Raw genomic sequence first — 26942 nt, forward strand, 5'->3', positions numbered from 1 at the left:
CTCAGTCTCTTTCAAGATTTTCAAGTCCAAAAGTAAACAAAAGCGTTAGTGATGGAACCTGTACAGTAGGGCTGCATGTAACCCTGAATTTGTTGGCCTCCATTGTTTTTTCTTTGAGAAATGTACAGGGTGCTTAATTTTGTAAAAGCAAAATTTCATAAAATCCTTGTTAATGTTTGGCCAGGCCAGCCAGCAAACAGTTGTCATGTGCTCAAAGCTGAATATGTTTGCACACATTGAAGCAGGAGAGTCTCCTCCTCTTTTCTCTTCTGAGCTTGGGCTGCTCATTCATTTATTTGTTCATTCATTCATTTATTCATTCATTCATTCAGCCTGGTTGGGTTTACCAGTTTTGAATTACTTTGAAACATGTCCAACAGAATCCAAAAAGACATTTTCAGCATACAGTAATATTGGACAACACACATTTGTGTTACACACATTAATAGTAACACACCAATATGTTAGATGTTATTATCACTGCATATTGAAACAGTAGGTCAACTCAATATGTCTAATACCTTAAATTTCAAAGTGAAAAAAAAAAAAGTAAATGGGGTGGTCCTGAATTAGACGCACGTGTGACACATCAGTTCCATTGAATTCCAATTCAAGTGTCCTACCTGTCCAAAGACCGAGTCGACGATGGGTCTCAGCCTCCTCCTCTCTCCCTCTCGGAGCCACAGGTCCTCTGGGTCTCCCACAGGGGAGGACAGACTCAAGGTCTTGGCCTTGGTCTTCGGAGGCTTCTTCATGCTAGCTGAGCTCCATCGCCTAAATGAATCTATCTTCTTCTTGATGGAGCCCTGTAGAATGAAGTGGGAGTGGAGAGGTTGACATGGAGGTGAAGTTATTCCACATAAAGTAATGGATGGATGGATGGATGGATGGACAGATGGGTAAATGAATGATGGGAGAAAGAGGATTGAGGGGAAGAGATGAGTATTCATTCAGCAATAAAGGAATTAAATAATGAATGAATCAATCAAATAATGAATGAATGAATGAATGAATGAATGAATTTATCTTGTAAAGTAGGAAAGAGACACATTTTAGTTCATAATAAGCTCCAAGCTATGGCAATATGAAATGTGTGAATTTTGTCATGCCAATAAAGCATCATTGAATTGAAGTGAAACTGAGAGAGAGAGAGAGAGAGAGAGAGAGAGAGAGAGAGAGTGAGAGAGATGAAAATACTAGAAAGAATGTAATGGGTCAAATGCTGAGGTGAAGAGCACAGCTAAGACTTTAACAACACACACACACACACACACACACACACACACACACACACACACATGGACACACACCATATATGTATCAGGACAATTCAGATAGAAAGTTAATTTGACTTAAACTGTCAGTTTCACTTTCACTCTGTCTAAACTTTGTGGTACCATCTGTAGTAAATGAAAAATGAATAAACGCTAAACAGTATCTGCAAATACTATTTGACCCATTTATGACACCCACACACGCGGCGGTGCCTCCATGCCAGCCAGGCCTAGTCTGGCAAGCACTGTTCCACCAGATTATACTTTGTTGAGTTGGTAAGGGGAACAGTGCCAGGATCTAGGACAATGCAAAGTCCCATTTTGCCGCACACATTAACTGACCTTTTTCATTAACTTTCCCTCTGGCACCTCCATGGACGACATGCTTCTCGCGTCATTCATCTTCACAGCCCAGGTTACATAGATGTCCTCTCTCTCCTCCTGTCCACTCCTCCTCTTTATCTGTCTCTAGAGCATCTGACACTGGTTGATAATCTGAGGCATATCTCCTACTGTTGTTGCTCCTCCTTCTCTCATCCCTCTCTCTTTCATCCCTCTCCCTGCATCTACATCGATCCCCCTCTCTCTTTTTCATCCCTCCGCTTGTATCCGCATCCCTCTCACTCATCTCTTTTTCTCTTGGTTTCTCTCTGTTTATTTATCTACATCACGTACACATGCTAACGCACATGCACATGTAGGCGTGCACGCGTGCATGCACAGACAGACACACACACACACACACACACACACACACACACACACAATAACCCGCTTAGAGAGCCAAGCATTCTGAGGGTGAAATGAATGGAGAAGTAATTTCCAATCTGTTTGTTCATACACTTTGTGTTAAATCTGTATTATCTACCTCTGCTTCCATCAGCCATTCATCCCATGGGACATGAGCTGTGTGTGTGTGAGTGTGAGTGTGTGTGTGTGTGTGTGTGTGTGTGTGTGTGTGTGTGTGTGTTTATGCTACACAGTACACAAGATGTGTGTAATTTACTCTGGCATCCGTTTCTGTGGCTTGACTGTCTCCTCTTTAGTTGTGACTTTAACAGGAATCCCTTTGACAAATAGGAAAACAAGTCCTGCACACTGCCTTAACTTGCAAGAATTACTTTATTCCAAAAAAGGCATACAATGTTTGCATACAATGTTGTCTATAAGGGTATACAAATGACTACACCATCAACTGAATGTAATTTTAGGATGTTTAATGACACCAAATAAGATTAGGATGGTAAAGTTGCTGTATCTTGATGAAGTGAGATAGTATCTGAACTGTGTTGACTGTGGCTTGGCGAAAGTGCTGGTGAAGGATCCACCTTAGCTCCCAGGCACGACCGACCCCCCATGGGAACCCTGGGAAAGAGGAGAGAGAGAACAAAGCGGGAGGGATGGGCATGGCAGACAGGTTTGTAGGGCAGACTGGCTTACAAAGGTTTAATGACAGACAGCGGTGGAGTTAAGGTGTGGTCCTGTCTGTCCTCACGAAGCGAGATTAGTGGGTGAAGAGGGCTTCTAACAAATACCAGGTAGCTTACATTAGTTGACTATAGTTATCAATAATGAATGAAATGCGACAACATATTGTATCAATGAAAAGTATGAATACTGTGCCTTAATGATGGGGCAGTGATAAGCCTGTTTATTTAGGTATTTACACAATCTGCAATTTTCGTCCAGCAGTCCTCTCTAGCTTTGGCAGCAGCGTTACTTTTCATTGTTGCAGTGTTTTCATATTGCTCATATTTATTCATTATAATAGTTTCAATCAGGAGAGACAAGTGAATGAAGTAAAGATAATAGTTTATTATAACAGATGATTTGGTGAGAATTAGGACTTAACAAGAGTCTTTGGCGCTTAGACTCTACAGGGAGATTTTGAAATCGAGGGGCACCAGCCCTGAGCAGCAGCAAGATAAATCCCCCCGTGGAGTCCAGACACTGGTGGTGGTGGCTGATGACTTCTGCTGAAACTGATAGCTGGTGAGGTTGATGAGTGAAGAAGCTGATGAAGCTGATGAATCTGCGAAGACTGGGCGGAGACGGGGAGGTGGAGGGGTGCGCATAACAGCAGCATGGATGGACTACAGTGGAGAGAGAGACATATTTAAAAAGACAGCAGCAAAATGATAGGCTAACAATAGAGGTGTGTCGCTGTGCTATGGGATAGATGTGACCAGCTGATGTGAACAGCTGATATCTCAATTGACAGCCCGGGAAAAGACAGCAAGGAAATAATGAGTGAGCATGCGTGAGAGAAGTGAATGGCAGTATGGAATGAGAAGTAAAACTACAGCATAAGCATGCAAAAGATAGTCTTCATGACTGAACCTTCGCTAAAGCTCCATTTGTTCTTCTTGAGAGAAAAACATAAATGTTGGTAATCCATTTCTTTCCCATACATCCCACTTTTACAGTCTACTTCATGTGTTGAAATTTTTGGCAGCATTTGTTTACATAACCCATTATTACATTATTTGTCTATTGCGTTATTGGGTAACGCTTAATTTTCTGTAATTTCCTAATAATTTCCTAATAATTTCCTAATAATTTCCTAGGAAGGAACTGTTAATTTCTTCAGTGGTGGAGTTGGTACAAAAACTAACTTATTCCTCTAATTTCATATATATAATTATATGAATGACCAAATCCACCTCTGCCTCTCATTTTTCCTAGAAATAGTTTTTATTTTTGCAGTTCTTTCCTGGAAAGTCTTTTAGAAATGTACAGTTCCTTATCAGCTCCAAACTGACTGCTTCAGTTTTCTATAAAACGACTACATCATTTCATTCTTCTTTCTTGGAAACCACAAAATAAATGAAGCACTTACCAACTATTGAACTCTAATGTCATGGTTCTTTCCACTTCCTTTCTAGGAAATCATTAATTTTGCGGACCTGAAAAATTGTTTTATTATTTTATACAATTTATATTGCTTAATTCTATATTCTAGTTGTGTGCTTATATTCTATTTCCTTTTCCTCACTGAATCCTATTACTTTTTGCTGCTGCATCAATGTAATCTCCCCACAGGGATATAAATAAAAAAACAATAAAGTTTCATCTTATCTTAAAAACACTATTCTGGATCTGTCCATGTTGCATGTGATTGGTTATACAAACCCCGCCCCTGTTATTTGACTGCATTCATAGCTGGATTGGAAAATCCTGAGTTGACAGAGCAAGTTGATAACCAACTTCATGAGACCAGTTTGCCAGGATTGACTATGATTTGTTGAACTTGTTTTGTGAAACAGACTCCTGCTCCTGAAACACAACTATTATGGCTCCAAAACAAAGTCTGTCAGTAACAGTTGGGCGCACATCTTGTCTTTTTTGAGCTTGACACTATTTTCTATCTATGTATGTGACATCTCCAATAATCCCGTATTTATTTTCTCTCTGTCTCTCTCTCTGATCTCTTCTGTTCTGATCCTGATGTAGGCTTGTCCTCAATCCTCTGCACTTTATAGTGCTTTCCATTGTTTATTACATTCACGATATGGGCCTGTACAATGGCACGCACATGCGCACAATGCATGCATGAAGATACACATGCACACACACACAACACTCACCCTACATATATGATGGTCACAAACAGTGGCGGCCAGTAATCGGCCGATTGAGTGGGGTGGGACTATATGGCTGTCATTGATTGACAAAACATAAACGACAATACAAACTACTACTACGTATTAGTCTAAATTATAAATTCAATCTTAGTTTAATATAGCGAAATTAAGTCATATTTCCTAATTGGCGATTTAATTATTATAGGAAAACTCTTAACATATATTTTAAATAAATGATGGAGGCAATAAAATCAATGGAAGCACATATCCACAGGTGCGAGTGGGCTGCCACCAAACCAACTAGCAATCTAACCTAGGGCTGGGCGGACAGTGTAGGCTACTTTTTACAAAATTGAGTGAACTACAGGAAAAGCTTCACACCAAGCAGCTGACATTTTATTCAGACCTGATATCAGCATCAAACAGCGCTCTGGTGACAGACAGGGAGATCTGCTCTCCCTCTGTTGGTTGCTTTTCCTGTAGTTCGCTCAATTCGCTGCCAATAAAAGTGGGAGTGTCTGGGGAGCAGACAGCTGCGTCCCGTCGAAAATCTGAAGCAACCAATTAGAGAGCAGCCTCAGGCCGGCGACCTTCACACATGAAGTATGTATTCACACAGATACAATTTGGAACCAATTTTTAATGAATGATGACAGGCACTGACAGACTACCAGGTGCATTGTACGAGTAAACATTTTTTATTTTATAATTATTTTGCATTATCTAATTCATTTATGTTTAACATGTTAGAATTTCTTCTCTAGTTGGAGGGGGCGGTGCCCAAGCGCCCCGCATTAATGAACCGCCACTGGTCACTCAAAAAAATATAATACTCAGGGGCTCCCATACATATATGTATTAGAGCAGAGACCCCTATTTGATCAGATTTTGCACTAAGGAAGCCCATCTGAGAAGAGTTTTCTCGTTAGATATGATTTAGTGTACAATTGCATTACTTTCTATACTGTAGGTGGGGCAGGAGCAGTGATGCCTTTGACCTAACCCTAACCCCCAAGAGGCAGTGGTTCTCACTTTGGGAACCACTACTGTACAGTAGCTGACTACATTTCCCCCTACATTGTTGCACAGTCCAACAGGTAAACCGCTCCATTATTCAAACTGTAATCTAAATCGATTACTTTTTGTTAGCTGTAACATTTTACATTAAATATTCTGTATTTTTTGTAATTACATCACTGTAATCCTCTCCTGTGACCTCTTACTTCCCAATTCAGTGCTACTGCTACATGACCAATGTGTTAAACATATGCACATAGATCTAGGAGGGCTGTGTAACACAGAGACAGAGGGCTGCTTGCTGTGTGTGTGTGTGTGTGTGTGTGTGTGTGTGTGTGTGTGTGTGCGCATGCGTGCGTGTGTGTATTTTATCCATGCTTTTGCACACTTTGTACCAAGCAATATACTTTAAGAAGGCTGTATTTAGTCCCCAACAGTTTGACAGTTTGCAACCATGTGAAAGAACAACCTACCACTATGTAAAATAAACACTATAGCAATCAGTAATCTGTATATAAAATCTACCAAGAAAATATAATGATTCATCTTTGGGGGATTTCACGCGCAAAACAATGAAAACCTATGCAGTCTTATGTTTTCATAAGAATTTGGAAGACTTTCAGAATATTGAACTTCCCCCCCAGTAGACGCAGGAAATTAAACATCACGTCAAACCAGGGTCACTCCTACTTCCTCAGTAGTGAATCAAAGTACTTAACAAGTCAAGGCAAATAAAATCACATGCTGCTGCATGCGTATTGACAAAGCTGCAGAATTGTTTTGCATAAATTTCTCTCCCTCAGACTTGGAAAAACCATTAGGTAACTTTTAGGTAGAAGAAGGAGTGCCTGGTTCTGTGGATCTGACAGCAAGAGGTGAGTTCTCTAACAGGATTTCTGTAGAAATTTGAATTATTATTATTATTTTTTTTTGGTATCCTGAAGACCAGGGGTGTATGGCTCTGGCATTTACCAACTCAAAAAGTTGATTCTGGGTCCAGCCTCAAATGATCTTTTATCAGCAAGTTTGTCACCAGAGTTAATTTGTGCTCAGATGTGATTCAATAAGGCCAATGCATGAATCATATTGTAGCGATTGCCTATTTAATTCCCCAACCGCGACAGTACAGCTTTTTCAAACAGCTACAGTATGAATCAGGGTGAGTCACTTTGCTTCCAGTTCCCTCAATTCACAATGAAAAGTGAAACGACAGTTCACATGATAATGATGGAGCATTAATTCTCAATCATTTCTTTATAGATGAAATATATTAACCTTCTTCTGAAATGTCTTTTTAATTCCATTCAACAGATCCAACTCCAGTTGGATCTGTTGAATGGAAAGTGAGTTAACCCCAAGCCTGACATGAACCAAGTAAATCTAAATCTTGTTAGACTCTTCCTAAGTATCCTAAGTATACATCTTGCACATACATATCTGGATACACACTGTGCCCAGTTATGTTTGATCTGTTTAGATGAAATTGCACTGACTGAATAGATGCAACATAAATCTTTCCTGTTTATATGCATGTTTGCACACACACACACACCACTTTGTCCAGTGTGTATGTGCATGTGTGTACTGTATGTATGCAATTGTGTGTGCCTGAGTGCATGATGGTCAAAAGAAAATCACTGACGCACGACTCAACCTTAATTCTCTAGTCAGCATCTGTCAGCTATAAGTAGAGCAGTGCATTAAACCCTTTTAAAGCAATACTTACCGCCCCTCCCTCTACCTACTCTCTCTCTCTCTTTCTTTCACTGTTTCTTTCTCTCTCTCATCCTTTCCTTATCTCTCATCTATACCTGCTGATTTTTTGCAATGACTGTAACCTCTCTGGTTTTATCATTCTCAAAACCTAATCCTGTCGATGCCCTTACTAATTGTCCTGCTATTCCACTATCTCTTCTTTATCCACATTTCTCGCTTTTCAGTTGTCAGTCAATATACCTCTAATGTTTGCTACTTCTGCATCATTCCATTAGTATCTCTTCAGACAGACCATCTGATGGTATGCCAGGTATAGCAGGAGACGCTGAAAGCAAGGAGGAGCTTTAATGCCATCTGAAATATAAAATGTAAAATGTATTTTCTGAGTGTAATACGCCCCAGTGTGGCTTCTATGTCAGCCACACGTCATGCATGTCATGTATGTCATGTAATATACTGTTTAACACTAGAAAACAGTAAACTGACAGCTTTTTAGAACTGAAAATCAGTATCTCACCTTTCAAAATGTCACTCTATAACTTTCCTCAGACCCACTTTCTGTTGGATTTTCTAAATCAAACAAGCAAATAGTAAGACATAATTATATTTGCCCTCTTTTGACGTATTGTTGGTCCTATCTTAGACTCCTAAAATAAACAGTGTTAAACTGTAACCCCGTCCCTCCAGTCACCCCCCAGTGTCATGTACACAGGAGACAGGTTGGCAAGGATCCTTTGGCATGGTTTCTTCCCTCCTTCCTCTCTTCTCACCTCTGCCGCTTGGTCTCTTTGCACATCACTTCACTGTAAGTCTTCCCCTTGTTTGCTCTGCCACTTTTTTTTTGTTTTATATGTGCCTTAGGCAAGAAATTGAGCCACGGAAAGGCAAAAGGTGATAGAGAGAGAGAGAGAGAGAGAGAGAGAGAGAGAGAGAGAGAGAGAGAGAGAGAGAGAGAGAGAGAGAGAGAGAGAGAGAGAGAGAGACGGCTTATTGAACAGTCACAAAGACATGGGGTAGAGAGAGATAGAGGACTGGAGAGGGAGCGAGAGAAGAGAGAGAGACTGGAAGGGAGGGAGGGAGAGAGAGAGGAGGATAATCTGTCGGAACTGCATGGCTGAGAGGAAAGTGGAACTGTGTATGTCAGTCTGACCCGTTAGGTTTAATCCTGCTCTCTCTTTATATTCTGGATCTTCACTCTCTAATATTCTCTCTAAATTACAACTACCTCCATGGTAATCCCACACTGCTGTGGCCTACATTACACCTCACCCTGTGTGTGTGTGTGTGTGTGTGTGTGTGTGTGTGTGCGTGCATGCGTGTGTACGTGCGTGCCTGACTGTGTGTGGTGCAGGCAGACAATTGGAGTGGCAGTGTTGAGACAGGGAATCATAATGTATATCATAAATTGTAAAATACAATCACACAGAAAGGTGGTCAGAAGTTCAATCGTTGGACTTTGAATGGTCCTGAATTACAGGACCTGAAAAGCATAATCTGTCAGTCTACATAATCATTATTAGGCTGCTCTCTGGTGGTTGAAATGTGTATGCAGATGCCGAAGCAAAAAGCAGTTTGCTGCTCTTCTTTTTACGATCATAATTACATTTGACTGTGTCAAAGGGAAAAATGGAGGAATTTCTGATTGGGAAATCAGGATATAGGCTAATGTAGTGATTACATGAGATTAGTCAGTGGACATAATGAACATTTGTGGTTTATTTCTTAAATGTAAATATACTGGATACAGTTGCACACAAGCACAATGGCACATGGTGGACAAAATATTCAAATAACCAAATGAGAAAAAAATATGATTTTCAGTAACAACAGTGACTGAAGCCATTAAATACTGTGCAAAATATTTTGGCTTCATTCAAGCAAAAATATCAGTGTCAGTGTCACCAGACCACTAACTTCTGTCTGTTCCAAATGCTTTTCACTTTAATTCCAAAGTGATCAAGTGACAAGCTTGCAAGATTTAACTGAAGCAACAGTGGCTTTCATTAAATTAGTCATTAATATAATTAAGTCTTATAGACAAATATCTGGCTCGGTTACAGTTACATCATGCCTCAGTCTTCCACTAAATCAAACATAAAGCTGTAAATCCAATATTTTGAAACTTTCAGACATGCGGCATCCTATTTTTCTCCTCTTGTCCTGCCTCTTCCATGTCACTGGCTTTGAGGCTACGTTGAAAGTTGGGGGAAGAGGGTGTGGAGGGGGCTAGACTGTTTGGGGACGCTGGAGTTGCTGAGCTCCCCCTCCTCCTCCTCTTACTCCTCCCTGGGACCAGCGTTATCCCTCCTCCTCCCTCCTCTACTAGTCCTTCAAACAATGCACCTAGACTCTGTCGTATCCTCACACAGAAGTGCGGGCAGCTGAAGGCGTACAGAATGGGGTTCAGCACTGGGTTCAGGAATGCAAATGTTGTGGCTATGGGCAGCCCCACCTCCACCCAAGACAGACACCAGGGCCGGTACTGGGCTGCCACCTCGATCATGCAGAAGACATGGTAGGGAGCCCAGCACAGTGCAAATGCTGCAATCACAGACGTCACCATCTTGGTGAAGCTCTGGGACAACAGGCCCTGATTGATCTGGTTAGACAAGGTGGTTGGGAACAAGGAAGTAGGTGTCAGGGGCAAAGTTCGTTTGGAGGCTAGAGGCTGAAGCAAGATATTTTTAGTTTTTGTGGTCCCAGGGGTATTTGGAGTTCTTGACGCCCCTTCTGTGTTTGGCGCAAGCAGTGCTCCATTTAGCCTGTGCACGCTCTGCTTCCTCTTTCTCCTCCTGTTTCTTAGACTGAGACCAAATAGGATGTAGCTCCCTGCAATCACCACCAGGGGGACCAAGAATGCTAGCAACAGCTTGGAGATGGCTGTTGCTGCCTGCCGCACCTTACAGTCCCTGTCCAGCGTGTCTTGAGCAGATGAATACAAGGCAAAATGGTGATAGCACAGTTTTCTCCCATCCGCCTTCTTGGTCACTGACCGGAACATGAAGTAAGGAAATGCATTAATTGCAGCCCACAACCAACCCAATACGCACACCTTCCACGCTCCTGCCACTGACCGATGATTCTGGCTCCACACTGGCTTGGCTACCAGAAGGCAGCGGTCCAGAGAAATGGCTGCCAGCAGGAAGGCCGACACAAACATGTTCAGGAAGAAGACGGAAGCCTGGGCCGAGCAAAGTGGGCCACCCAGTTCCCAGCTATGGGAGGAGTGGAGGTAGTGGGTGAAGAGGGGGAGCGTCAGGGTGGCCAGGAAGTCGGACATAGCCAGGTTGAGCACCCAGACAGAGGCCACGGTGCGGCGGTGCAGGCGGAAACCCACCACCCAGAGGATCAGGGCGTTCTCCAGAATGCCCAGGCAGGAGACCAGGCCATGGATGCACACCACCACCATATTGGCCTTTGTGTTGTTGTTGAGGGAGTGCGCCTGCATATTCTGTAGCAGGGGACAGAACAGCCCCCCCGTGATGTTTGGCATCAGTGCTCTGAGAGAAAAGAGGAGAGTGGTGTTATGTGAAACGCACCAAGAGTTCAAAGAGCTAAAAGAGGAGGCCGAGAAGCAGAAGAGCAGGAAGAAGAAGAACAAGAATGAGAGGGAGGGAGAGAGAAGATAAGAGAGAAGAGAGGCAAACCTGTATATTGGTGTAAAGACATTTTCACGTTTTCACTTCAATTTCATTTTAAATATGGCACAGTTATGCTTTGGAGTGCAAAGTTTTCAGTTTCATTTTCATTTTGGCAGTAATAATGCTTTTTCAAACATGTAAATGAAAATTAAATTTGGATTATTATTATAATTATGCTGTCATATATGGGAACTGAAATTGCAATTCTATTTCATGATTGTATTTGAATTTTGTCACTTCTCAACTGCCATACAAGAAGCCTACAGTATGTACGATACAGTCAAATAGACCCAGCTATGCATGCATATGACGTGCACACTGAATGACCACAATGGAAAACTGATTACAACAAGAAGTATTGGTATACGTGCTTCTTCTTGATCGAAAGTGATTTTGTGGTGAGGTCCAATTTACCCATGTAAATCGTAATACCATGATGCTGATATGATGATAACGATGATGATATTGATACTGGATGTGTTCTTGCCTGCAGACAGCAGACAAATCTCCACTCAATACCCCATCCCTCTTTATATGACTAAATCAAACAAACAGCGTAATTGTCTCCCTTGTTAATCATTTATGAATCACTTGCAAATTCGCTTTACTGCCTTGGATAATGTGGAAAGAAGATCTTATCTTAATTAGGTAATTAAGCTGATGATAGTAAGCATTAAATAAACAATATCACTGACATGAGTCAAGATAATTAATTATGTTGAAGTATTATTTCTGTCTGTACTGTCAAAGTTAGTCCACTAACCGCAAATCAGCACTGCTGCAAGCTGCTGATACAATAATATTGCCTTTTCATTTTAGATATTTAGCTGACACTGAGGCATTTTAGACATCAGTTGACTCTCATTTTAAGTCAATCCAGTGTGGCTCATAATGAGTACAATAGGATATTAGGCTAAAATTATTAGATCTTCAATTATACAAGCAGCCAATAATAACAAGTGCAACGAAAGTTGCACTTAATGTATGATATCCTGCTCTACAGCCGTAGAAGTAGTATGATGACAAGGCAACTGAATGACTGTCCTTCGGCTACACATAGACTGCACTCGACAAAGGCCAAGGGCAACTTCCTAACATACCAGCTGGTAGGTGTGAACCCAATCTCACACAATAACACTATTATACTGTATATATCACATTGGCACACAGTTTTTGTTTTGTCCCTTGTTCTTTAAAAAAAAAAGGAAAAAACAAAACAAACAAAATAAACAAAAAAAAAGCTAGATTGTCTTGAATCTTTTTTCCTGGGCTGCAGAATGTCCTGTTCCCCATCAGCGGAAGCAGCATGTCAAAGCCTGTTCCCATGGCCTAGCCACATACCAGCTCTTGGGCAACTGCACATGCTTAGACAATTGTCAGGGAGTGTTAGCGAAGCCAAGAAGACAACGACATGCTACTGTCAGGGTGGGAGTGATGCAATGCTTTTTTTGTTGTTGAGATAATGACTTAATGCTATGCCTTTTTCAGTAATAATGCTTATGTGTTTACATTTGTATGGGGGCAATGAATTGTGTTAAATCACACAACACATATCCATATGCACTCATACACACGTACACCAACACCAACACACATACTTAGTGTAGTAGTCACAGCACTTGATGCTGACTCCCCAGACAAAATAAATACAGTGCCATGTCTGCACATGAAGACCCAGACCTCATGTGTGAGCAAATTCACCCATGATGCAACACTGACGTGACCATTTTCACACTCCCACTGGAGAGTTTGGTGAAGTTTCTCCTATGAGAGAGTGGTCTTCTTGGTGTGTTTCAACTGTTTATGGTACAGATGCAAGTGATAAATAATATGTGACTTGAATATATAGAACCTTGCAAAGGTCTTAGGCACCCTAGATGTTTTATATACATTTTGTCTTAGATGATTATTTATTTATTTTCTGCATTAGTGTCAGTAGACTGCTCTTTATAGTATTTCTTTTATATTTAGAAACTTTTCATTTCATTGTTGTTGAAAGCATCTTCGCTTTACAGATTTTTTTTTTTTTTTGCACAGTACTGTAGTATGGCCATAAATCAGTGGTTGCAGTTTCTTACAAAGTAATTGCAATGTATTTGGAGTTATGGATGTATTGTTATTAATATAGGTTCTGCCTTTTAAATCAAAGAAAACCTGTCTAACACAATCTGAGAAGCAGACGTCTCCTGGCAACGATGATCATTCAGATGAATTAAAGGGCAAAGTGACCCACTCAATGGCACAACTGTTATAAATAACTAAAATTGTCTGTCACTACCAAACTATTGAACCTGCAAGGTTTATCAGACAGTGCAGCTTCACGTTTTATTATCACACTTCCTCCTCATGATCAAATTTCTACCCACATAGAGTTCTGTCCTTGCATCATGGGTCACTGCACTGGCTTTATTAATGTGTAAATGTGAGCCAGCAGTGCATTTAATGTAATTAAGTGCTATATAAGAAATTCCATTAATTATTGTATCTGCCTAAGATCTGGGGCTGCTGGGGAACTTAGGCTACTGTTCGTAGACACACACACACACACACACACACACACACACTCACACTCACACAAATATTATTGTTGACATAAAAATTACAATTACATCTGAACCTCTCTTTGTCTTTCACACTGTACTCCCTCCTTATTGGTTTGCTCTGTTGTTGTTTGGATGCTTTTGACATTTGGTATACATTTAAATATTCATGCTCATTAAAAATGTACACGCTATCATAACTATTCCTGTTGTTATACCAAATTCTATTGTGACTTCCTAATGTTGTGTAACAACATAATAATGTTATTGAGGCTTTACCCATTGCCTCAGTATCATTCTGTACCTTTATTGGCCCTACTATGGTTATGGTACAGTTTGTTTCCAATTGGAATACTGGTAGCGAGTGGGGTCCTGTTTGTGTCGGAGAGCTGTATGCAGAAACCCACATCTAACCCTGCCAGTAGCCTTTAAAAGTGGGTCAGTGCCAATGCCAGTATGACTACAGCACTTTTGTTAACAAAGTTTCTATGTGCTGCATAGGAACAGGAACAAGGAACTGATATGTTAACAACAGCCTAATAAAGGGAAGACTTTTACTGCTGGCTTCATTAAGGCCCACTCAGCAGAGCAAAATAGACCATGAAAAGTCAATATTATCATAGCATGCAATGACAGGGATACTGTAATAGTCATAGTTCATCGGACACACAGAAAGACGGCGGACTTCAACTTATTGCTAATGTGATCACAACTACATTCTTCCTCTGGTGAACTAAGCAGCGTGAATTAATTTAGAAGTTGAGGTAGCACTCACCAAGATGTTGGTTTGCACTCACAGAGCAGAGAGAAAGCAAAAAAAACTTTCAGTTCAAATTCCTGTTCTCCCTTACGCTTTCTCTTACGGTCACAGACACTCATCCCTCCAGTTCTGTCACTTTCTACACCTCTCTGCTCTGTTGGAGACAGTTGCAGAACACACCACCCCTAACCCCACTCAACCCCTTTGCCCCGCCCCATATGCTGACAAGCTGGCTGATGAGTGTGTGAGCATTTGTGTCAATTTGAATGGACTTGAAAATAGATTCAAACAGGTATAGGGAGATAGAGAGAAGCAGCAGAATACGGAACAGAAATATGATATGTGTAAACAAAGGCTTCGATTGGATTTCAGCGTCTGTCATGTGTGACAGATCATCATTCCAAATCTAGACTTGTGTGAACTTGTTCCCATCACACACTGCATCAGGGTTAGTTTGGGATTTTTCAGAAGTCTTTATTTTTATATAGTTTTCAGTTTTTATTTCAATGTCAGTTTAGTTTTAGTTAGTTTTCGGTGTGGGTTTGGTATTTTTGTTTAGTTTTTATTTTTATTTTACAGATGTTTACTACTGTATTTTTGGTAGGGGTATTAGGTATAACTAGAAGTTCAGAACAGGTATTTTGTGTGTTTGCCGCAGGTATTGTGTAATACAAACAATAAATCATACATTATTTTAAAAATGTATTTACATTCATTGTTCAATGTCAAAATAGCCCAAATTCTTCACCCCAAATTCTTGAGAATGAAAGATGAAAATGAAAAAAAAACATTTCACCTATATTTTTATTTTATTTTAGTTAGCTTTACAAGATAGTTTTAGTTCAGTTTTAGTTTTTTCACAGGGACTCCCTTTTATTTTTAACACTTAGTTTTCATATTAGTTTTGGTTCACGATAACCTTGCACTGCATCAACACAATATAGTCCATCTTTTTGACATAACCAATACAGATACATTTTCAAAAATTTTACATAACACTGATATCCTCTGTTGTTGGGAATTTAATAAAGCTGTCCTTACCTGTCTTTTATCCATAAGGACAGAATATAAGCTTACCTAATTAGCCGTATTAACCGTATCTGTAGGAGTGAAGTGTAGGGAGAGGAACATTTTGTTTTGCTTGGGGGTTGCAAACATTTCTGTCACCATCTAGTGGTGAACTCTATTCTAAACATTTTCTCCCTCAATATGCCACTATTGCGCTTTAACACAGAAGAGGTCACAGATGTTTAAAGATCAGAGACCAGAAAGTGTCATAATTTGTGAATTAGACTGTAATTTTGAAAAAACAAAACTTTAGGAACATCTACTCTTTCTATGAAATTAAAAGTGAGCTAAGGCTGAAGCTGGACTCTCTCACCATTATTTATCAGCTAAATCCACCTCAGTCATGAAGGGAGGATATAGATGAAGGCAAGTAGACAGGTAAAAGAAGATTTTCAAGCCTTGGGTCAGTTGAGACATGGACTTTGCAAAACAAGGTGCAGCTCCACCTTCAGGAAACATTCCTAATATTTTGGACTGTCACTGTACACCTGACCCACACGGGGGGCTTTAATCCACAGATAGCGTCCAGTCTGATTATAAGATGTGTGGCTGAGTTGTTGTTTCTCCTCCCTTGCTTCTCCTCCCCTTCCCTCCTCCTCTCACCTTGTTGCTCTCCTCCTCTCACACTCCTTTGCTCTTCCCTCGTCTGCTTTTCTTTCCCTTGACCCATCCCTCCCTTTCACCCTCCTCTTTCCGCCCTTTCCCCTATACCCCTCCCAACACATTACCCCCCCCCCCCCCCCCCCCCCTTCCCGCTCATTCACATCCCTCCCCTCCCTCTGTGGTCTTTGGACATGTTAATCTGGGAGGAGATGGGATAGGGTGCAGCAAGGCATCTAAATCATAAAGATGGAGTCATAAAGGAGTGTGTCCAAGAACGTTGTAAGGAGCTGTAAGGGCAGTAAAACCGTTTCCGCCCTTATTCCAGTAACTGTTCATTGGCGTCACTTGGCTGGCACCTTACAGTTTCTGTTTCATTTTTATTTTTATTTTTTTTTACAATTGGTTACAAGAATTTCTTCACCTTTTCAAAACTCTTCATACAGTTCTCTGCACCAACATGTAGCTTGGCAGAACAGTTCATTTCATGACCAAAACGCACCATAAAACACTGCAGTGTCTCAAAATCAAAAACCAGCATAACAACAACACTTTGTCAGTCAGAACACAATGACCTAAAAAACACTAACAGGAAGCATTACAGTCAGATGCATCATTTTGCTGTATATCAGTGTTTGAAGTAGTAAATAATTTTGTGCTCTGTAGTTTTTCTTTTGTATATATTTTTCTTTTGTTATTGTAATTAGCTTACAGTAAGTACTTTTTTTCCTTTGGTTCACAGTATAAAAAATGTATAGATTATATATTTTTTTATTTTTTTTACAAACTTCCCATTACAAATCAGAATGGCAGCTCTTTATAGAATGTACCACAGTAAATGCTACAGGAACAAGTCATAGAAATGCTGCAGTAAAGGCTTCAGTGCATTTTGTTTTTGCCAGGTTTTTTTGGCATACAGTGATTACAAAATACACAAAATGAAAATGTAGTGTAATGTAATGGAAACAAAAATTCCAATAATGTAATACAGTAAAATTGATGCAGTTTACTGTAAAGTTAAAAAATATTCTAACAAAAAAAGATCACCACAAGTTATACTGTCCACTTGAATTTGTATGTTACAGTAGGTTTTGAACTTGAATTTTAGGAGTTTTGAAAACAGTAGGCTATGTATTTGCAAAATGGGCTGTAGATACATACAATTTTGCTAGTGGTGAGTTTGAGTGAGAAATTACTTCAAGAGTTTTGTTTTTAGTCCACATAGAATGCTGTTGTGCAAACTGTGTGAAGAGTTTGGAAAAGGTGAACTCAGTATTGAAAAATGCTTGTAAACAATTATAAAAAAAAAACTGCAATAAGGCTTAGCTGAGAATGAAGTGCTTGTCCTCGGAAATAATTCCATTCTGTACCAAAACAAACAAATAAATAAATAAATAAAATCTAATGGGGAAATGGACCATGTTCCCAATAACAGACTTCGATACCACTTGTTCATATTCAATATACTATTATATATCTATTTTGCAGAAACCTGTAGTTCATCATCCCATATCTCTAAAATATAGGATCCAGTCTGTAAAAGTGTCATCATTTTGTCCACCAGTGACTTAAGTTACCATTCGTCCTTTAAGTACCATGCTGTAAATAATTAATAAACCAAATTTCCTATCATAATTGCCATTCCTATCGACTGATGTGCCTGCTGACATAAAGTGAATATTATGGCACACACCTCAAAGTCTACATCACGCTGTTGGAATCATTGCCCTCCAGTCCTCCACCTCTCCTGAGGGGTGGGAAGAATGTGTCAAGTCATATTTCAACTTGCCACTCCTTTGTTTGAATCTTACTGAGCATTATAAACTTTCATTGTGTCATTGTGTGGTTGTCATTAGGTTAAACTAATAAAAGATCAATTTCAGAATGTGTATTTGTACAGTATCACAATTCTCTTATATATCAAATTATGACTATACACACACCTACAGCCATGGATGCATGATACCAGCTGTGATTCATTGACATATACATGATTGACGGTACCACCGACGGTGACGTTAAATGGAAAACATGGGGAGTTAATCATTAGTATGAGCACACGCACATGCATACACACACACAGAAACGTATCCATACCTCCTCCTGTCTCCACCTGCCCCCCTCCCTATCTGAGTGTGCCGTATATATTCAGGTGTAGATTTCAGGGCGGTCTTGCCCGCTAGACTTCTCAGAGCGTCATTGGGAGAGGATTTCATAACAGTTGAGTAGCCTCAAGGTATGATGGTATTTCATAGTCATAATTTAGTTCATTTAATGAACAAGGTATGGCACAAGTTTTTAACATTGCTTATGACATTTGGAACTGTTCTGTTATATGTTTCCAAGACTTTTTCAGAGTTATGATGATGATGATGTTGATGGTATTATAACAAGACTAGGTCAAAACCTAGTAGTCCAGTCCAGTCAGTCAGTCAGTGAGTGACAAACATTCACGTTTATAGGGCTGGCCCCGCTGTTGCGGTCCAGCCAAAAAATATTATATAAATATATCAGAATATATATAAAAAAACATGCAAACTTATCAGGTAATAATATCATTACATAAAATTAATTTGAAGTGTATATAAAGTGTTTACTTTGATCAGATATTGTGTTTCTTTTGTTGCTATATACCTCAAAATTACTTCATACTTGAGATTAGCTAAGAATAACTTCTAAAACAAAACGTTATTTTGCTGTTAACTTAAGCAGCCTATTTTTCTATGTTTACATTGTATATGCATTTTGTATACTTTTTATTTTTCAAATTGTATTTATTTTATTTTGTATTTATACATTTATTTTTAGATGATATCACATGATAAACAATACTGTAAACTACTTGCTTGAGTATGAAAAAAATAAATAAATATAAATATATATATATATATTTGTTTATTTATTTATTTCATACTCAAGCAAGTAGTTTGCAGTATTGTTTATCAGAGGTGGAGCCCACTATCCAGAATCTTTCAGTCTTTCAGTCCAATATTTACATTATCACTTTATTGAGAAATCTATGTGAATAGCAACAAAAGGACAAAGCAAAAAGTGCAAGAATGTTCTGGGTTGGGAGGGGCACAGCTGTACATTCTTCAAGTTTGTGCTTTAGGGACACAAATGTGTAACTTTACCTTTCTACTCTACAATTCCTTTTTTTCCATTTTCTGAGAGGAACTTTGGGACTTGGACTTAACATCAAAATGAAGGTTTATGCTGTTTGTTATGTATTGATTTCCTTCTTCACATAGTGGCAATTTTGGATTATGGCTAGGCAGAATCTTTTGATGTTTGAATGTATGTGACCATAAATGACTGAAAGGACAGCTCATAAACTAAGTACCATATAAAAATATAATCTGCAAACATTGAGCATTCACCTTTCGTTTTCTCATTTCACATGCTCATTTCATTCAGGACTTTGGATTGTCCTAAGATTTTAATTGTCTGATTCAACTGTAAATTAATCTGATTTCAGTACTATCTTTTAATATAGCATCAAAAAACACTGAAGCTTTGGCAGTGTGAGAAAGAAGATTGATAGCGAGAATGAAGTGAATCGTTATTGTAATTTTCCATCACTTGTCATTTAATCAATCTGACATCTGATTATTAATCAATTTCTCTCAACTTTTTACAGACACACGATCATGTCACCAGTGCTGGGCATCACCCTGATGGCCTTGGCTCTATCAGGCCCCACCATGGCCTTTGCCCCCATCGGGGGTGGGGCGTCCACTCATGTCAGCATTACGGGAGCTGCTCTATTACAAAAAGTGAAGGAGACGTGTCGGGCGGTGGCTGAAGCCTCTGGTCATGAGTTCAATCCCACGGTAGGCAGAAAGTACACACCTGTACACTGCACAAATGTAAACACAACAAATACACACACACCAAGAAATGCACACATACACACTCATCCATACGTGTGTCAAATGTGTGCCATAATTTTGCCTGGATTTCCTAGCACCTTTAAATTCATCATCCAGTGAATCATATTATGGGAAACAGAAAAGTGAGATGGAACAATGGAAATTATCGCTTTGAATTTGAATGTGTGTGTGTGTGTGTGTGTGTGTGTGTACATGCAAGTACATGTGCATGTGTCAACAGGAATACAAATCCTCCCCACTCCAGTGTTTCCACTTAGCATAGGACAGAAGGTACACAATATGCTGGATAGAAAGTGTAAGACAGTCAGAAAGAGAGGAATGTCTGCGTACTTGATTAACACTCCCTTTGCAGTTTATTCCTAGCCATATTTTTTAAGCGAGAGCAGTCACTGCACTCTCCTTAGTATTTTTTTTAGTAAGACAGTAGTAGGGCTGAGAGCAAGGCAGAGTAGTAGAGGCGCACAGGAGTAACTTCTTTTCTAGACCAGCAGGGATAGGCTCCAGAGCCCGGGGTCTTAAGTGCTAGATCATCTTTGGGCATTCCAAGTGAGGCATTCTTCTCGTTGAGTTTGTGTGTGTACCTAACATTAGTTGCATAATCTTACCACTCTGCATTGCCTGTTACTGGAACTCTAACCTCTAACCTTTTGACCTTTGACCCCAGGGTAACTCTGCGGAGGAGCTGGTCCAGGCCTGTCTTGGTTTCACGGCAACCGGAGAAGTGTCAGCCGCCAAGTTCCGCTCGGCGCTGCAAGAGATCTACGTGCAGAACGGACTGATAGACCGTGACTTTATCAACAGGTGGGAGAATGGTGAAAACAGAACTGAACAGAACAGAAACAATAGAATAGCATAGAACAGAATTATGAGTGGCTCAGTGGTAGAACTAAAGACGATGATATGGGATTAAATGTGTTCCAAGGCTTGTGCACAAATGTATGTAATTTACTGTCCATAGACCAATTAATCAACTGTAAAAATATACTGTATATATTTCAGTGCTCCACACCACTTCAACTCGGAGGCCTTCGTGGAGGGACGGCGCCTGATCACAAACGGTGTGGCCAGCATCAAGGCTAACCTTCGCAATGAGAACTTCCAGGCCGCTAGGGAAACACTGGGCAGAGTCCTGCATACCCTACAGGTGAGAAGGATGGAGGGAGACAGCTTGGGGTAGAGAGGCTGAAAGGAAAGATGGGGGGAAGAGATAGAATAACAAACAGGGATAGAAAGGATGTAAAAAACGATGGGGGAGAATTGGTTTTAACGTGACTGAGAGGGAGGAATGGGAAGGACGGGGAAGGAAAAGTTCTAGATTCACTTTACCGGGTGCATAAATTGCCGAGTATGAAATTAAAAACTCTTTGTATGTGTGTGTGTGTCAGGACTTCTACAGCCACAGTAACTGGGTGGAGTTGGGAAACACAGAGCCATACATCAACCTCATACGCCCAGACCTTCCTCTGGAAAACCTGGCAGGTGTGTGTGTGAGTGAGAGAGAGAATGAGTGAGAGAGATCTATATTTCGGCTGTTTCTATCTCATTGTCTGTTTGTCCTGTTGACCTATAATATAAGAATAAGCACAAGTAAAGCAAGAGAAGCTTTTATTTGGTGTGAAAGATAGTGACCACCTAACCTCTCCTGTAATTATGGCACACTTAGATGTTTTACAGGCTCTCTAAAGGGCAGAGTGTTTGTGTGTGTGTAGGTCAATGGGTGTGCGGGTTTGTGTAGAATTGTTGTAATAAACATAAAGTAGATAATGTCCATTATTATGGGTTGGGTAAAGCTCCACCTATGGAGCATATCTGAGGACCAAAGAGCAGAGTGTGTGCACATGTGTTTTTCTCTCTTTATAGGAAACCTGTGTGGCTTTCTGAAGGCTATAAAATGGCTCTGCTGACCAGAAAACATTATCTGAAACTGGTTTGTCTGAGGTAGAATTTCTTGTTTACTCTGCATCCCGTTTGCATTTTTTGTAGATGTTGACACTGCCACCTGTAGTGACTGTGCCAGTGGGACATGCCCCAACCCAATCCTTCCCAACATTCTGAAGGAGAAGAAACTCACCTCAGGCTACATGGGACTCTTCTCCAGTGCCAAACCTAAAGGTATCAATGACATACATAACACTATGAGATACTTCTGGAAGATATGTACACACACATTCCACCACAATCACAATGAACACACATGGATTATCACACAAGGGGACCAATGGCAAGCATGTTCCGTGGGCCAGTGGCTGCTGCCAGTGGTATCCCCTGGTGGTAATCCAGTTATTACACTGAACCATAAAACAAAACACATCACCACTATCGCTCTCATCTGTCATTCACAGCGACTCTTAGAGCGATGTTGAACTTTGGTAGTGCCTTGGGTTGTGTAGCTTCCTGGCCATAGTAGAACCCCAAAATTGTCCATTCTCTGTTATTTGTTGCTCCGGTAGAGACAGTTGGAGACTTGTTTTTTTCTTTCTCCTTTGTACTTATTGGCATTGTATGGCGAAATAGGTCACTTTTAGCACATAAACAAACGCAAACAAATCAGATTCTGACAATACATAAAAAAAACTAGTACTGTCGCTCATGTATGCTTAAATGAATCGCTTTCTTTATGTTATTAAATCTTTAAGTTTGAACAAATTCTTCCAACCAGATTTCGGTGTTACACTTGTCCCAACTGAAAGGTTAAATTAACAGGTATTACCAAAGTTCAACATCACTTTAAAGTAAAATATAAAATAAAAACATGTTTTACTTTCCCTGGAGTACAAGACAAACACATGATTTAATTGTGCCAAACAAATCAATCTATCCCAGAAAAGTACATTGAGTCCTGTGTCTCTAACCTCCCTTCCGCCCTGTGCCAGGTAAATGTAGCCATGGAGGTGCATCTGACCTGACCAGCACGGTAGTCCCTCGCGGTGGCATCAACAAAGATGAGCGTCACCCAAACCAGGCCTTCCACACAGCTGCCGTAAATGCAGCCACCACCGCCAGCCTGCAGCTGCTGGAGGACATCCGGGGAGCCGCCGGGGACAATGACTTCCTGAGGTACAATGTTCAGGCGCAAAAATATATCCATACAGTGTGTGTGTGTGTGCCAGAGAAGGTAATCTGAAATTACTATTACATATGATGAAACACAAATGACCAGAGTGAAAAGGCACATTAGGTCTAACCTGTCCTTCTGTTTTTCTATCTCACCTTCTCTTTCACAGAATGATGGGGATCGCCCGTTCCTCCGTCTTGTGTTTTGTTATTGACACGACAGGCAGTATGTCAGACGACATCGAAGAGGCCAGGAGCGTTGTTTACGAAATCATTGACAGCAAAAAAGGAACACAGGACGAGCCCTCCGAGTACATTCTGGTCCCCTTCAATGACCCTGGTACGATCTCTTGTACCCTATCGATCATGTTTAGGACACTACAGGTGCCCTTTAGCCACATACTATTGCACTCTTGTCACACTCCAACTACTTTCAGTGATGCATGATAGCCGAAATTCAATCCAAATTCTTTATACTGGCAGTGTGATAATGCCATAGACTTTTTTTCACAGAACATTATGCTTCACTGTACTGTTCTGGACCAAAAACTGTAATCTCACTTAAAGCAGATTTAGTGATCTATAGCGCATAGATCTGCATAAAGCCACAGCTTTGGTTTAAAATGATCAAAGAAAAAATACTATGTTGTACCAAAATCTCTTGAACTCAGAACTTATTCTTCTCTCAGTCACCTCTTTTCGTGCTTATGTGTAGACTTTGGACCCATGATAAGGACAACAGACCCTAATGAAATGAAAAATGAGATCTCTAAGCTCAGAGCAAAAGGAGGTGGTGACGCCCCTGAGATGTGCCTATCAGGGCTCCAGGTATAGTGACTTTGTGATCATAATATCTTACAGTCACAATTGGGATAATGATTGATTGGGTTAACATTTTCCAACCAATTAATTTTGCAGATTCCTTAAGGACAGGTAATTCATTGTCTGCCTATCTCGTTCTCTAGTTGGCTCTGACTGGTGCCCCTGCCTCCTCTCACATCTACGTATTCACTGATGCCACAGCCAAAGACATTGCACTCAAGGACACCATTGTTGCTCTCATTACGAGCACCAAGTCAACGGTAAATACTGTCACCCAATACTGCCCCCATATTCACTGACAGGCTGTGTTCAAATCACATCTCTGCCTTTCATTCCCTTACATGCTGATACCCCTTATCCAACTCCTTCTGCCTATCAAAACATTTACATCTTACCTCCTTTCCACCTTGTTGCCCACTTCCTTCCTCCATGCCTTCCTTTCTCTACAGGTGTCATTCTTCATTACGGGGGCCAGTAAGAGGCGCCGTCGTTCCCTCAGTGCTTCCTCCTTCAACGACTACAGCGACCTAGCTCTGGCCTCTGGCGGCCAGGCCATCAAGGTGTCCAAACGTCAGCTGCCTCAGGCCACGCAGGTCATCCTTGACACCTCCACCTCAGCCCTGGTAAGACCATGCAGTTCTTTGGTCAGCAAGTGCTTTATCCATTGATCATTCTGTTTCTCTTACAGTGCTTACTAAGCGGTTCCACCAGAAGACACAGACCTGCTATCTCATTTTACAGTTTGAAGAATTCAGTGGTAAATTGCTCCCCCTGCTCTCTCCCCTCCATCAGGTAACGGTTCTTCAGCGAGCAAGGGAGCCTAAGAAGCAGGAGACCTTCCCCTTCATGCTGGATGGATCCCTGAATAACATCACTCTCTACATCACAGGAACCTCCATTACCTTCACACTGACCAACCCAGCAGGTAACACGCCATACCCAACACACTGTTTGGATTTATTTGAGTCTTACATTTGAGACACGAGGGGCATCCAACTTTCTCACTAAGAACCACATTAAAGGAAAACACATACATTTTGTCAGATAAGCTCTCGAATTAATTTATTATCACACCACACAAACTAGTAAAAGTTTTGCCTTTTTATGTCAATTTTGTATGTAGTTTGCCACAGTGCAGTTTAACACTTAAGGTCAATGAGTGTTGTTATTTGGATGAGATGCACGAGCATAGCATCATCACAAAGTACTAAATACTGAGCACACAAAGTGGACACTTCTATTAATATTCTAGTTATACAATATTGAGGTGATAAAAAGGGTTTATTTACGAAAAGTCGTTGTATTCCTTTAAGGCCAGTGTTTGTGCATACAGTATGTTAGTATGTGTAAATACAAAAGAGGCTGATGACATATGACTGATAACATCCCTATACTGTATGTTATCATGATATAATACATGCTATAATTTTCCAGGTGTGAGCCAGAGCCACAGTGAGGCCAGTGGTAAGCTGGGCACCATTCAGTCCGTGGGCAACTTGAGGAGAGTTCGTCTCAATGCTGACCAGCAGGGAGGAACCTGGCAGATCACCATCTACTCCAAACAGCCCTACACACTCAAAGTCACAGGTCAGATACTGTATATCCATCTGTCTGCGCTTTATCACTATCTGTTGGTTGCACATTGTACTTACATTACATTACACTATGTCATTTATCAGATGCTTTTGTCCAAAAAGACTTAGAATAAGTAAGTCGCTTATGAACACTTATGAAGTTGCTGTTGAAATTCTGTCTGGTACATACAGTACGTACACAGAGATTTAGGTAATTTGTTGAGCCCATATCATATTCATACTGGCCCTGTATTTACGGTTTACTGTTAACCCAACTGCAACTGTTTTCTAACCAGTAACATGCTTGATTGATTGATTGATTGAATTTAAGTGTCATACACACACGTTGCCCAGCCCACATGGCCGTACATGACTATCACTTAATTATGGGTGTACATAATAGTAAAAGAAGAAAAAACATGCCGCAAACTCAGGTATCACACAAACACAATATTTTGCTTTTTTTTTTCCATGCTTTACAAATGAAGTGAGCAATATGGAAACTGCCATTTCTAAAACGTACTTCTTTAGTTTTTCATAATCATCTAGCCAGAAGAAATTCATAAAGATGGAAGTCACTTCGCAATACAACACATTTCAAGCAGGACAATAGAACATAAAATGAATCTTGTTCTCAGCATATTTCATATTGATATTTTTCCCACAGCTTTTTGAGCTATGCAAACTGTGCAATTGTTGGGGAGAGGCAGGCGGAGTATGCTGCTTCTAGTGTCAAAATAATTTGATTAGCACAAACTATTCCACAGCTGTTGGTAGTAAAATCTGTTTTAAACCAGAGTGAAGACACAGTATCAGGCTTCATTTGTAATTGTTCACTTTCTTTATCTATGTTTCTGTACATACTGTATGTGTGCATGTGTATTTTTCCAGGCCAGAGTACTATCACCTTTATCTATGACTTTGTGGAGGCCTTCCAGGGACCTCACCCAGGTTATGCGGTAATCAGTGGGCGTCCACAAGCAGGTACATCCATTAAAGCTATTATACAGTAATGAACACAATTTTAGAGTCAGAAGACTTATCAGTTTCACAACACTCATTCACTGTAAATTATACTGACAAAAAAGTAATTATATATAATTATCAGTGAAGAGTACTAGAATGTCCTACTCAAATAGAAGAAAGCCTACTACTGATATTTTACTCAAGTAGAAGTAAAAATACTGGTGTAAAAATCTAATTAAGTTAAAGTAAAAAGTAGCTCATTTAAAATGTACTCAGAGTAAAAGTACACCAAAAAGCTACTCAATTACAGTAATGTGAGTAAATGTACATAGTTACTTCCGCCCTTGCAAATTATAGTTATGTGTAAATAATTGTATAAAATGTAATGATCTTAAATTAAAAACATGAACAAATGCTCTCTGATTGAAAAAAA

The 26942-nt window shown here is 40.2% G+C and overlaps 2 protein-coding genes across 2 annotated transcripts in view; one reads left to right on the forward strand and one right to left on the reverse strand.

Moving 5' to 3' along the window:
- The window catches only part of vwa11 (von Willebrand factor A domain containing 11), a 50119-nt gene that overhangs the window by 20824 nt on the left and 2353 nt on the right, over positions 1 to 26942 (forward strand). Inside the window, exons 3-15 of the mRNA XM_071512551.1 lie at positions 19841 to 20033; positions 20758 to 20894; positions 21093 to 21237; positions 21479 to 21572; positions 22077 to 22205; positions 22967 to 23150; positions 23318 to 23487; positions 23863 to 23975; positions 24113 to 24229; positions 24419 to 24592; positions 24762 to 24894; positions 25404 to 25556; positions 26435 to 26527. Of these exons, the coding sequence (XP_071368652.1) occupies positions 19841 to 20033; positions 20758 to 20894; positions 21093 to 21237; positions 21479 to 21572; positions 22077 to 22205; positions 22967 to 23150; positions 23318 to 23487; positions 23863 to 23975; positions 24113 to 24229; positions 24419 to 24592; positions 24762 to 24894; positions 25404 to 25556; positions 26435 to 26527 (1835 nt within the window). The remainder of the gene's footprint in view (positions 1 to 19840; positions 20034 to 20757; positions 20895 to 21092; positions 21238 to 21478; positions 21573 to 22076; positions 22206 to 22966; positions 23151 to 23317; positions 23488 to 23862; positions 23976 to 24112; positions 24230 to 24418; positions 24593 to 24761; positions 24895 to 25403; positions 25557 to 26434; positions 26528 to 26942) is intronic.
- On the reverse strand, positions 9309 to 14687 carry LOC139638421 (prostaglandin D2 receptor 2-like). The gene is made up of 2 exons (XM_071512553.1): positions 14548 to 14687; positions 9309 to 11091 (listed from the first exon to the last, which is right to left on the reverse strand). Exon 2 carries the CDS (start codon positions 11082 to 11084, stop codon positions 9717 to 9719), a length of 1368 nt encoding a protein of 455 aa, XP_071368654.1. The 5' UTR covers positions 11085 to 11091; positions 14548 to 14687; the 3' UTR covers positions 9309 to 9716.

The sequence above is a fragment of the Centroberyx affinis genome, unplaced genomic scaffold, assembly GCF_046629955.1.
Source record: "Centroberyx affinis isolate AG114_WGS23_722 - 3 ecotype Tasmania unplaced genomic scaffold, CSIRO-AGI_Caff_v1 ptg006348l_1, whole genome shotgun sequence".
Taxonomy (NCBI): domain Eukaryota; kingdom Metazoa; phylum Chordata; class Actinopteri; order Beryciformes; family Berycidae; genus Centroberyx; species Centroberyx affinis.